Raw genomic sequence first — 13,375 nt, 5'->3', positions numbered from 1 at the left:
CCTTCTTGTTTGTAACAGACGTAAAATTACTTTTTAGCCAGTTTGTGTATGCTTGAGAACATCTTAAGCTCTTGACATTTGATTTTTCTTAAAAAATCACTCGGAAAACTACTTATTTCCCGATGTTAAGAAAAATACTAGCTTTACTGCCTTGGCAATATTTTCAGAAGAAAGGGGATGAAAAATTACATCAAAATGGCCTAACACGCTCTTCTTTCTCTTTGATTACAAGTTAAAAAATTGAAATATGATTAATAAGTACCAGATTTTGAAATGGTCTAGCACCTTTAATTTGGAAGATATCGAATTGCGGTTTCCGGTTTCTTTCATAACTTTTTATACTCTAAAACTGTTTATGAATATGGGGGTCAACAGCGAACCCTCACTTTTTGACGCGTGCCTGCCGCAATTGCGGACAGGAATCTAAAATCAAGTCACATATTCTGAAACTAGAGGTGACGGGCAACCAATTTTTCCTCTACCATTTTTTGCTCAGATCAACCGTTTAAGCATGAAATTCATTTGAGCCGTCTTAAAATGAACACCCTGTATAGTGTGTTTTTTAAAAAATAAATAAAAAAAAATTAAAATATCTGAAGAGTGTGAATGAAAAAAAAAAACCTCCATTTCCTTCAATGAGCAAAACTTTTATGCTATGAAAATAAATGCGATTTAAATGAGGAGAAAAAAAGTTTCTTATTTCTTCATGTTAAAATTTGTATTTAAAAAAAAATGGTCCAGCTTTGTTTATCGCATACGGTCTCAAAATTTTAACATCTGAATCTCAAACTTGTTGATATATTTTTTATGCATGGTTACGAACTCTTAACGGTGTTGAATTTACAACTCAATTTAAAAAATTTTCTACGAGAATGTGATTTTTAAAAATTTGATGCAAACTTGACTTATTCCCTGTCGTAAATGTTAAATTTAGCGGTAGAATCTTGAAAAAATTGATCTCTTCAGGTATTTTCACTTTACGGATGATAATTTTTTGCTCTCAGTAATGCTAAGTAAAATAAATGTAGTGGCAAGAATACCGTAGATTTAAAAAAGTAATATTTTCATTTCAAATTAATTTATTTGATTTTTAAATAATAATCTTATAAGCAAGGAACTCCTTCTTATCACAAAATAATGAATTTAAATTTTTTTTTTGATGTTAGGGTGAAAAATAATGTGACCATTCTTAATGAAAGGATGTATTTATGTAGTTGTGAAGAAATAATGCGATTTAATACAAATCGAACTAAAGTCTACAACTGGTGAAATTGAAAAAACGAACTTTCCAAATAGTATATAAAAATATTTGTTCTATAAGTAACTGTAAATTACTCTTAATTGTAATAAATTCTTAGGTGTAATTCCAATTATAAATTTTCGGCAACTTTTTTCTCGAAACCTATTAGATCTGGGTGGTTGCAAAAAAATTACAGTTATAAAGGAGGGTTTGGAGTAAGATTTAAAGAAAATTTGGGAATTTTATCCTTTATAGAAAAAGAGAAAAAAATTGTCAAAGTTGGGTGTTTTTCAACGTTACGCTTTTTCGTGCAGTTTTTGATGGTCAACCCTTATACAACTGTCCTACCGGACAGTTTTAACAATAAAAATCTAAAACTTAATCAATTTTTTTAAATTCTTAAATTTTAAACAATATGTTGTGTAATGAAGTAGATTACTTTTTCATTACCTCCCCTATGCACTACTACACAACATGAACCTGAGTTTGCTTTCTCCATATTCTGACAATAGTTTGCCAAAGTAACCTCGACATTGATAATTCATTTCAACCGAAGACTTTTACTTAACGATTTGCCAACCAATAGTTTCTTCGGGATCCTTTGGTCAGCCATCCTTTCTACCAACAACTTAATTGTCTTTTTATAAAAGCTGTCAGATCAGGTTTCAGAAAATTTTTTCATAATTCATTTTTCCTCGTTCTCCAATCTTACACGCAGATTTTACTTTGTACTTTCCTCTCCATATGATGAGGATTTATGTCAATTTTTGATTTTATGTTTGTCTTGTATATTAGGATCTTAGCTCTAGTTGTTATTCCTTTCAATTTTAAAGACTGCGGAGTAAAGAAGCATTTTAAGACCCTCAGATTTTAACCTCACTTAGTATAGCATACCTTTTGGTGATCAATGTTCCCAAATACGTAAATCTCGATTGGAAGTCAAATCCTTGCCTCTTTGGTTATTCCTAGGTTCCTTCAGTCTTTTCTAAATAAATTTGTAGTCCCAACTTTATTGTCGCAGCCTCAAACTTCTAAAAATCTCATGTTAGATAGGGCTAGTTCTGTTCCCGCTAATAATACGACGTCATCCATGTTCGTTAAGTGTTAAGACATTCTTTTATAGCGTGAATCCTTTAAAAAACTTCACTAATTTTGTTTTAGAAATATTAACGTCCAATTGGCTAGTTGTACTGTTGGTGGTTAGCAACTTCAATTTGTAACATCAGTGAAAAAAGGTGCTTTTCTTGGGTCGTCCGTGTTCACCAAAATCATTATGTCGGAGAATTTTTCACAGGAATACCTTATTCATTTTCAGCCCTAAAAAAATGTTAAATCATTAAAATGCAGACTAATTAAAAAAAAGAAGTTTTGACACCTGAAGGACACTATGCGTTATATAAATTTGGGAAGATAATAGAGCTCTCTAAGCTCCTTGGCGATTTTTCTATAAATTAACAAGTATTTACCAATTCTAGGACCTTTGGCCTTTCTTTCGTACTAAATAAAAAAAAGGACTCTAGAAAGTACGAGGCAGGACGCGAGTAGTGAATCAGCGACTTTGTTGATGGAAACGGGGAAAACAGTATTTAAATAGTAATTAGAAGAACTTGGATGTGATAAGATTTTCTGGGAGAAGTTTCAATTTGTCATGGACTAAATTTAAGGACCAAGGATTTAATCGACCCATATAAAGATTTTTTTTTGACGCATCGACTGCTAAGGGCATTACGCAATTTCGTTTACTTTTTTCGTATTTCCTTTGGCAGATTCTGTGGCCCCCATTTTTCAGATATTTTCCTTTGGCTCCCCCGAAATTTCCTGTGATTCCAAGATAACAGATAGTTCATGCATTGAAATCATTTTTCTACAGCTATGTGATTGAAATATACTGTTTTTTTTTTCTTTGCAAATTCTTAGTTCTAACAAAATTTAATTTTATAAGTTTCAGCAAAATAAAGGAACATTTCACTTTATTTTCTACAAAACATTAAAAATTCAACAAATTCGAAGGGGGCAACCCCATTAGATGTGCTCTAGCCGCAGTGGGATAGGTTCTTAAGTTTGACATTCGAAACTTTCAAGGACACGTTCGTAAATATTTCCATTTTATATCTATCATTTGAAATATTTGTTTAATATTTCCGACGATATATAGAGAATTTTTTATTACATTTATATAATGACCTTACTATATTCTGTCACTTAACGGCGTTTTCTGGAAATTTAGGCTTGAAACATCGTGTAATTTCTATTAACGTTATGAAATGTATGACTATGGTTTCGTAATCGTTTGACTAAGATTAAAAATTCTTCAGCAGCTATAGCTGTAATATTTAATCGCTTTAGAAAATGTTGAGTCGGCATCAAATTTTGTGAATATTGAAAGCCATAAAAAAATTGTCTCTTTTTGCAGAACTTAAGACCGATTCTACAAACTTTACCAATTTATAATAAAATAGCGAACGTGATTTGCGATAAATTATTTTGTTTTGCTTAGAAAAAGAAAAGAGAAATTAATAATTTTTACGGCAGAATGCATAAGTGCAAGTGAGAAATATAAACTAGTATGTGCTGCTACCAAGTGTCTGAATCCTGAACATATAATTGTCAACAAAAATGGTGTGTCATGGCAGGAAGCCAGACGTCGTAATGTGTTTAATGAAAACTATCAAGGTACGTTTACTTCATGAGTTTACTTTGCTGATGAAAAAACTAATTTAAAGGTTGGAAACATTAAAGGGGACTGTAATTCTGCAATTTAATCGTAATCTGTTCAGAAAAACTTGTTGCTTTTTGGTGTTATAATTCTTACCTTATAGAATAATTTGATCTGTGAAATAGTTGATTCGTCTGTTTTTCCTAATGCACTGGTTTTGTTTCCATATAAGTACATCTTTATATTAAAACAAATTCCTATGCGCTGGGTAACTGACATTTCTGAAATAGTTTTTAGCTGAAAAAACTGCACTATTACAACTACATCAAATTGGAAGTCCATATACTTTCATATCATAAAACAGTATGTTCGGTATTACCAGACGTTGTTGAGAGTGTACGAATGTTAACTACATTATTAATATTGCACAAGTTGTTGGTACAGCTGTTAAAGTATTGTCATTGCTTTGAAGTTCCTGAAGCTTGTAGGGAGAAGTTTCTTGAAGGGCCAATGTTTATTTTGATATGTTCATCTTATATTCCTTTGACTCCTTTTTTTTTGTCATATCTTCTTTAACCTTCAACAAAATATAATTTCCCTTACTTATTCCTAACAAATTTCAATATTATCACTACAACAGCTGGATTTCCAGCCTAAGGAGTGCATTCACAACCAGAGCTTATGCATCCTAAAGCAAATTTATTTTGAAAGGCACTGAAATCAGACACCTATATAAATACATGAAAGTAGTTTTTTAAATCCTGCAGTTACAAGTTAAATAAGAAGAGAATCCTAATTTGCCGTATAAATCAATAGTTGCTATCACACACTAATTTCCTTGTATCTTCTTCCACCATTTCACCGATATTTAATCCTAATGATAAGGATTTAGAATATTGCACAATCACTTTAAGCCTACAACAAATCATTTGTAAGAGCCCATTTAAATTTAAAAAAATCTTTTGTGATAGTAATATTGTCACAAAGTAAAGGATTACTTTAAAATAGACACGGAATGTGCCGTCTGTTGAAGATAAGACAAAAAATTAAATCAACCATATTATGTAATTTAAAAAAAAAAACATGTAAATAGCTATTCTGATTGTTAGTCTTGCAAAAAAAAAAAATAACGTACTTTAGTTACTGTGAACACACAGCTGACAGGTCTTAGAAGTTTTAAGTTGAAGTTTACCATCCCTTAAAGTCCCCCTCATTGAGATCACTCGACTAACCAAATATCAAAAGTCTCAACTAAATACATACATATATCCCTAAACTTTGCCCCTAGTCAATTTTTTATGTGTAGCATATAGGTAGCTCTACATTGGCCAAGAGAATTATTATATGTAGAAAAACCAAAGAACTTTTTTCACTTATGAAAGGTTCATTATAACCCCAAAATTGTCAAACGTAATTTAAAAATTGATCTCGGTAGCATGAGTGAAAAGGAATTGCTGGATGAAAAATTGTTCTCCGAATATAATGAAAGGCATGTTTTACCATAATGGCTTTCTTGTTGCCACTTATGGGATAATTTTCCACTTAATTACTTTTATTTGCGTCAGAACCTTAAACTTCTATTGGTTGGAGTCCTTCTCTTGTAGCAGAAAATAAAGTACTTTTTGATTTTTCTAAGTTCATATGAAAACCCTAGTTAACATAATATCGATTATAAAACACTTACTTTTGGATGTACAGTGGCGGCAAAAAGTTTTTGCACACAAATTTTTTTCTTTAAATTTTTGAATTTATATGATAAAAAATTTCGATAACTTTATAAATTAAAAATATCCTGATTCCTTTTCAAATCCCTGTGTAAATATAATCTAAAACTTCTATTTGCACACATTGATTGTTGAATTCTAAAGGTCTTTCACTAGTTAGTTGTTATTTTTTTTCCCTTCAGCATTCTAAGCTGTGATTGAATGTTTCAAACTCTTTCTAATTGTGATAAAATGATAATGCCAAAAGAAGGGGAATTAAGTGTCGACACCCGCGAAAAATTTATTTTACTACGGAATCAACAAAATCATATCGGGAAGTTTCTGATTTCCTAGGGCTGAATTTCTCTACTGAAAGATACGTTAAAAAGAGATGTGAGGAACGGGGCACAACGGTAAACAGTAAACGCAAAGGTCGTCCGGAGGAGTTAAATTAAATGGTAGAATGAAGGGAAAAATAAGCTCTTAAGTATCCAACGATAAGCGTACAAGCTCTAGCTGATATGGTGCAATCAACTTCTGGTGTCTGCATAAGCGAAAGGACAATAAAGAATTAATGTATTACTTTGCATTCTGACGGTCTCCTCGGTAGAGCGCCAAGGAAAAAACATTTCATCAACGTAAGGAACCTTCAAAAAACGACTTGCTTTTGCCTGAGAAAACCCCTCTGTTTTGGGGAAAATGTAATGTTCTCTGACGAAAGCAAGTTCAATTTGTTCAATATGATGGTCGTTGGAAAATTTGGCGTTGACGTAATGAGGAACTGAAGAAGCAAAAGGTTTCTGTTACAATGAAACACAGAGGCGGACATGCAATGGTGTGGGGATGTGTTGCCTATAATGGGGTAGGAAATCTTGTACATATCGAGGATAATTTAAGTGCAGAAGATCACGTGAACATTTTGCGCCGTTACCTTAAAGCAAGTGCAGAAAATTTGAGAATGCAGCACCAGTTCATTTTTCAATTTTGACAACGATCCCAAGCACACTGCTAGTAAAACTAAAGAGTGGTTAATATATAACGTTCCGAGACAGATGCCCACCCCTCCACAGTCGCCAGACTTGAATATTATTGGACATTTATGGTACATACTGGATCAAAACGTTAGAAAACACTAAATCATCGGAAGATACTACCTTAAAAATCTTTTAGTCGAAGAATGGAAAAAAAATCCAGATTTAATTAAAAATTTAGTCCACTTAATGCCCAGACGTTTACATGCAGTTATCGATGCTCAATAACTTTTTACAAAATATGAACAGTGAGTAAAATAAATGAATAAACCTTACACAAATGGAAAACTATAATGTGCAAATACTTTTTTCCAATAGTTTATGAAAGTTTCTCTTTCTATTTTGCTATGACAGGAGATTTTTTATTTTATTTATTCAAATATTTTGACAGTTTTAAATATATCCTTTTAATTTTGTGCAGTTAACTGAAATTTTGTATTACCTAAATTCATTGTTTTAAGAAAAAACTTAGCGTGCGAATACTTTTTGCCGCCACTGTTCGTATATTATAATATAAAACATGAATTACTTCCTTGAAGAATGAATGGAATATTTATTGCGAATGATTTTTAATACCGAAAATTTGTAGAATATGGTTTAATAATTAATAATGTTGTGTTACATTTTGATCACATCCTGAGTTAAATAAATCATAAAAATCTTATAAACACTAAGCGTGAATAGCAGTCTATTTACTTATTGACAATATTACATTCTTTTTTCAGTACATTCAGACAAATTACGTATATTCTTTTGTACAACCTTTTACTTTACTTATTTTCAAATTAATATCGGTAATTTCAATTTAAATTTTGACTTTTATTATATTCTTATACAAGAAAATTTCTATAATTCTAAGCTCTAATGTGGTAATAATATAGTTTATTCCAATTTTGGCCATTTAGATGTTCACTGCATTCTTCTCCAGATAGCTCTCTCTTACCCAACTATCTTTTTATAAACACAGCCAACCTAATATATTTTAACTACATTTCTCCTGGTTGTGTCGGGCCAGCTCTTCTACCAACTCAAAACATCTTAAGGTGTAAAAATTTTCTGCATGGAACCCCAAATCAGTGCAGCATTACATATCTGCTTACGGTATTAATATTAAACACGCCAACTTAGACAAGTTTGGAACCTTACTATTTTTGAAAATAATATGTGGAATATTTACCGTTGTTTACTGTACTAACTCTTATTATTCAAATGTTTTTTCCAAAGCAGTTTTTAGAGTTGATGTAACTCCCAATTACTTACTTACACTCATTGACAATATCAATTCTTTTTCCGTTATAAAACTAACATTCTTTTTGTACTTTCCTGTCTTCTCCTTTGAATATCATTGTTTCTGATTTTTTTCAAGTTTATATTTAAATTACATATATACATTAACGGGGCAACCTGTTTATCATAAGTTATCTTAGTTAAATTAAAAATATTATCAACAATGGAATACCTTTCTCAGAAAATGGCTTGAAATTCATCTAAAAAAATTATTAGTATTATTCACGGTGAACAATTTAGCGACAAAGTGAGAGAACTGAAGGCCGGCAATACATAGAGAATTCTTTGGGCCCCAGTGATAGTTTTCGCACTTTAATTAAGGAGAAGTAACATACATATTTCTGTATGGATATTTATTTACTAAAGGAAAACATTTTTGAATTTATTCTCGCTGGAAATGTTACTATTTTTAAATTTTTTGTACTTAAAGAGAAGGCAGAGATTTTTTTTAGATTCATCCAACGAATGATTTGATAACTGGCGGGAAACGATCAATTCTACGATATCTGTTATTAAATTAAATTATATTTATTTTTAAATCTTCAAATATTCAAAACATTTTTCAACCCAGTAAGGCTTGAGGCCACCTTACAAAAATATTTTGACTACCAAAATTTCCCTGCATTAAGTATGCGTTATATTTGCAAGGAAAGCTTGCTAAAATTATAAAGAAATTCTGCTATGCGGTTTAGATATTTCTTAAAATTGAACTTTTTTTTTTTTTCAGGATGCCGATTCAGGCCCCACAGTGGACGGAATTTCTGACCTGTCCGGTATGTTGTAATGAGTTCGATGGGAACCAAAGAAGTCCCATAAGTTTGGCTTGTGCACACACGGTGTGCAAAACATGTCTCGCTAATCTACACAAAAAGCAATGTCCCTTTGATCAGGTAACAACCAAGTCTTATATATACATTTGTATGTTTTTATTTTGTAAAAAGGAGTTTGTATAAAGGAGTTTTTCAGAAAATTACACAGCGTAAAAATATTTCTTTAGGAAAATCCAGTGATGTCTTCTAAGAAGAGGGAATCTTCAGATTAAAACCGTGGAAGGTTCTTGAGAAAATAAACCCTCTTTTCCCAGACAGCCCTTTGGAAGATATATATAGGAAGAGCAGCAAGCTGGGAGTAACCGAACCGCGTCGCCAAAATTCCTCTCCTTCCGTCTCTTCTAGAGATTTTACACCCTCCCCTCCAGCAGATGAATATCCAGTTTCAAAGAAATAAGTTTAATCCTTTTAAGGGCCAAAAGAAATGGACCCATTTAAACTTCTTTTTTTTTTATTTTTCGTCACGAATTTATCTTAGGTTATGCTGTCTTCTAATCGAGTTGAAGAGGTTTTTCACAATGACATGAATGATCTTTTTCAGCCTTTATCTTAGTTCTAACTTCAATGCAATGCTAAGAGATGCTAACCTAAAATTGGTCTCTGCATTTATTGAATAAGTACTTTTTACAGTTTTATTTTTTAAAATTTTATCTGAGGTCACTGGCACCCTGAGTTTTTTCAGTGCAATGCCGGCCTCCGGACAGTGTTCTCTCGTTACAGACAACACTGTCCATCACAACACAGTGAGGCGCATGAAGCTCCTAGAAAGAGAAATTTTAAGGGCCAATAACTGGATTCCATTAATATTAATATTATTGTTATTATTTTTTATTCAGACTGTAATTAAAAGCGAAGTGAGTGGACTGCCAGTAAATGGTGCTCTTCTTCAATTGGTTGGAGGCCATGCAACAACTTCCCAGACTGATGAGGCCCCATCTTGTCTTTCCTCTCTTTCTTCTGAAGAACTGGAAGCATATTTCAAAGCCAAAACTGCTGTAGAAGAATTAGCTCTTTATCTTAAGCCCATATCGTCAGGTATATTTCACTTGGATTATTCATACTATTTTAACTACCTTTTTTATTTAACATATCAGTTTAAAAAATTGTTTTTTTTTGTTTTTAATTGAATTTATAAAGGATATTAATTCCTAAAATTTGTCCTAAAAATTGCTTCTCTCTCCTCCTGCACTTTCTCTTTTACATTATCCCTAAATCAGTGAATTTAATTCACTGTACAATTCAAAAGGATCGATAAATTAATAAAATAATTTATTTTTGCAAAATTATATCTTCAAGAAGCAATTTTCCAAGTTTAAAGCCTCTTTTCTTCTTCTTTTTTGGTGACTTTTCTCTACAACATTTATGTCAGTACATTTTTCGATAATATTTATTGTTTTTGAGAGAGAGAGACAAAAAAAGAAAAATTGAGGCACACTAGGGTTTTTAACTTTTTTGGTTTAACAAAGGATCTGTATCCAAAGAACTTTTTTTTACTTTTTTATTTTATTTTAATCTTTATTTTTATTTTTTATTATATATATGTATATATATTTTATATATATAATTTTATGTTGTTTGTTGCCGCAGTACTTCTATCCGCAATAATTTCTCTCTATTTCTAAAGCATTGAGAGGTCTTAATATTTTTTCGCTTTGCCTTTTCATGATTGAAGCAGGACATATCCTCTATCCTTTACTTTTTCTTCGTTTTTTTTTTTTGCCATTATGTGGGCCTGACTTAGGCTTATTTTGTCTATTGTTCGTATTATTTGTTCTTCCAAGTTCCATTCCGAATAAACCGATTTATTTGTCAGCTCTGATTCTCATTGTATTTTTGATTAAATAATTTCAAACAAATATGTAGTTTGGCCTAAATTACCTAAAGCATCCTATATTTTGCTATCTGTCATCTATGCAAGAACAGACAGATTATTCTGACATTGTATAAAAAGTAAAGTAATCAGTGTATTACAATGAGAAAATAATTTTTTTTAAGTTTAATTCTAATAAGTATTGTTATTTTAAATTTAAGTGTAGTTTTATGAAAATAACGATTGTGGAGTTAAAACTCCAAGTGCTCTCTGAAGATTAAGTTTCCTAAAATCTTTCTATATTTTTCTTGGAGATTTTATTTGGGAGGTCAAGAAGTTAATTGTTAATACCAACTTCAATCTCCTTAACAAAAACTTACAGTTTAAAAAGTTAAGTATAAGGGTTGATTAAACGCCAAAAGGTACACAAATCAGCTAGTACCCAATATTTCATTCATGCTTAGTTGATATAATTTAAGTAATTTTGCTGCATTAACTTTTCCTTCACATTTTTTATAATTTATTAAATGTCACAGACCCTTATGCTGGCCATATTCATCTACAAAATATTTGTTCAAGTAGCAGTGTAGATTGACTTTAATGTCTATTAATCTATAATAATCAAACTATTAATTACAGGTTAAAAAGAAAATGTTATAAAAAATAAAAAAAATTATGAGGCTAAAAAAATGCACTTTTTTGAAAAAATGCTCACACCAACATACATAAATAATTTTGTTTATTTTATTTATTTTTATGTTTAAATAAAAATCGTCGGTTTAACTTCATTCTTCGATTAAAGTAATTGTTATTTTATGTAGTAGTCAAAGGTTTGTGATAATAGGTAATAATTAATCTGGCTTTATCGCAAATAATATAGTTTTCTTCAATTACATTCTCAATCTAGATGTTCTTCCCACAACGTTGCATATATGTAATATAAAATAAATAAAATATGCATATTTTTAGGACAGCTAATTATTCCAGTATTTTACTATAAGTAAAATTAGGGGAACTAAATTAAATTACATCAGAGAAATAATTATTGTTGAATAATCTACTTGTTATTAACTGTGTGTTATTTGTACTAACGAATATTTCGGTAAGACGAATTCAAGACTGAAATATTGTTTTAAATCCTCCGTGATTCAAATTTAAACAGTAGCCGACTCTAACTTTGTCTTTTTCTACTTAAACATGCATGTATATGTGACTACTCAGAAGAATAATTTGAAATAGAGTTAAAATAAAGTACCTATTTAATAACGAAGATATAATATACATTTTATCATAATTATAACAAAAAAATATTATGAATAAACTGGCCAGCATAAGGGTCTGTGACATCTAATAAATTCTAAAAAATATGAAGGAAAAGTTAATGCAGCAAAATTACTTAAATTATATCAACTAAGCTTGAATGAAATATTGGGTACTAGCTGATTTGTGTACCTTTTGGCGTTTAATCAACCCTTATACTTAACTTTTTAAACTGTAAGTTTTTGTTAAGGAGATTTTTGTACCTTTTGGATAGATTTTCCTTTTTGTCTATTTTGCAGTTACATATCTGCTTTACAGATTTTTTTAAAATTTGGAATAAGCAATTCTATCATTATAACCTGATAAGGTGTTAAGTCGGAACCGTAATTACCACTGATGAGATCTTTTTAAAGAATGATTATATTTGCGGTGCCCAAACCATCCTCAATAACAATTTTTTTGAGAAAGCGTTTTGAATAAAATAGGAAGGTATTTGTACGTAAATAGCAAAATTAAACTGCTATTTCAGTAATTCCTTTTTAGAGCAGTAAGAAAAATAAACTGCGATTTCAGTAATTGTCCCTAAAAGGCAAAGAGACAAAGATTTTGCATCGAACGACAATTCATTAATGTAAATCGGTTCACCCATTGGAAATTTTAACGATTGCAGTACTTCCTCTTAGCCGGTGTAAGAGCATGATGGCACTTCACAGCCACGTAGAGGAGCTTTAATCACTTCTTCGTGCTAAATTTTATCAAAATCGAACTAAGCGTTATAGAAATATTGGTAATAATAGTTTTAGAAAGGGCCTTACCTTGGTGAGGCAAACTCCCCTCCTTATAAGGCATAGCGTCGAGACTTTTAAAGTGCAAATCTGTACAAAATTTCGATTCGAATGACACTTCATTCATGAAAATCGGTTCACGTGTCGATAATTTGAAACGATTGCTATACTTCCCCTTAACATGCGTAAGAGCAGATCGTCGCTTTAATGTTACGTAGGGGAGCCATAACCCTATCATCCTACCAAATTTTATCAAAATCGGGCCAAGATTCACAGAGTAATTAGTAATAATAATTTTGGAAGGGGCCTTACACAAAAGGGGCTACCTCCTCTCCCATTCCATGTACAGCGTCGAGACACCCAAAAGGCACATCTACATAAAATTCCGAATCGAATGACACCTCATTCATGAAATTCGGTTCAGGTGTTTAGGCGCTACACAGTTTACAAAAAAGGTAACAACAACAACAACAACAACAAAAACAACAACATTTTCTGAAAATGCCGTTTTTGCTCATTTTCGGCCACTTTTTTCTCGAAATCTATTAGATCTGGGTTGTTGCAAAAAATTACAGTTATAAAGGAGGGTTTGCCCTATATTTTAAAGAAAATTTGGGAATTTTATCTTTTATAGAAAAAGAGAAAAAATTGCCAAAGTTGGGTGTTTTTCAACGTTTCGCTTTTTCGTGCAGTTTTTGACGATCAACCCTTATACAACTGTCCTACCGGACAGTTTTAATATAATTTCACAAGTATATTGCTAAAGCAATTAA

General features: G+C 31.2%; 1 protein-coding gene and 1 long non-coding RNA gene across 7 annotated transcripts in view; one reads left to right on the top strand and one right to left on the bottom strand.

Annotated features, from left to right (window-relative positions):
• Positions 1–33: 33 nt before the first annotated feature.
• On the bottom strand, positions 34–6,601 carry LOC141449526 (uncharacterized). 3 transcript variants are annotated; one of them, XR_012455577.1, is made up of 3 exons: positions 6,531–6,601; positions 4,053–4,473; positions 34–2,557 (listed from the first exon to the last, which is right to left on the bottom strand). It is a non-coding gene; the product is annotated as an uncharacterized lncRNA (long non-coding RNA). The 3 variants fall into 3 exon arrangements; XR_012455576.1 differs by lacking the exon at positions 6,531–6,601 and adding an exon at positions 5,032–5,117; XR_012455575.1 differs by lacking the exon at positions 6,531–6,601 and having other exon boundaries at positions 4,053–4,193; positions 4,276–4,971.
• Positions 3,756–13,375, top strand: part of roq (RING finger and CCCH-type zinc finger domain-containing protein roquin) — a 33,852-nt gene continuing 24,232 nt past the window's right edge. For all 4 annotated transcript variants that reach the window (XR_012455563.1, XM_074119042.1, XM_074119041.1 and 1 more), the window contains exons 1-3: positions 3,756–3,913; positions 8,645–8,807; positions 9,584–9,782. Coding sequence is in view for 3 of the 4 variants with exons in the window: in XM_074119042.1 (XP_073975143.1) it covers positions 8,646–8,807; positions 9,584–9,782 (361 nt within the window). In the remaining variant the exon portion in view is untranslated. The remainder of the gene's footprint in view (positions 3,914–8,644; positions 8,808–9,583; positions 9,783–13,375) is intronic.

This window comes from Rhodnius prolixus, unplaced genomic scaffold (assembly GCF_049639745.1).
Source record: "Rhodnius prolixus isolate KJV_2025 unplaced genomic scaffold, Rpr scaffold_2, whole genome shotgun sequence".
Classification (NCBI taxonomy): Eukaryota; Metazoa; Arthropoda; class Insecta; order Hemiptera; family Reduviidae; genus Rhodnius; species Rhodnius prolixus.
Note: the sequence above shows the minus strand (reverse complement) of the source record. Positions and strands in the feature narration are given on the sequence as shown.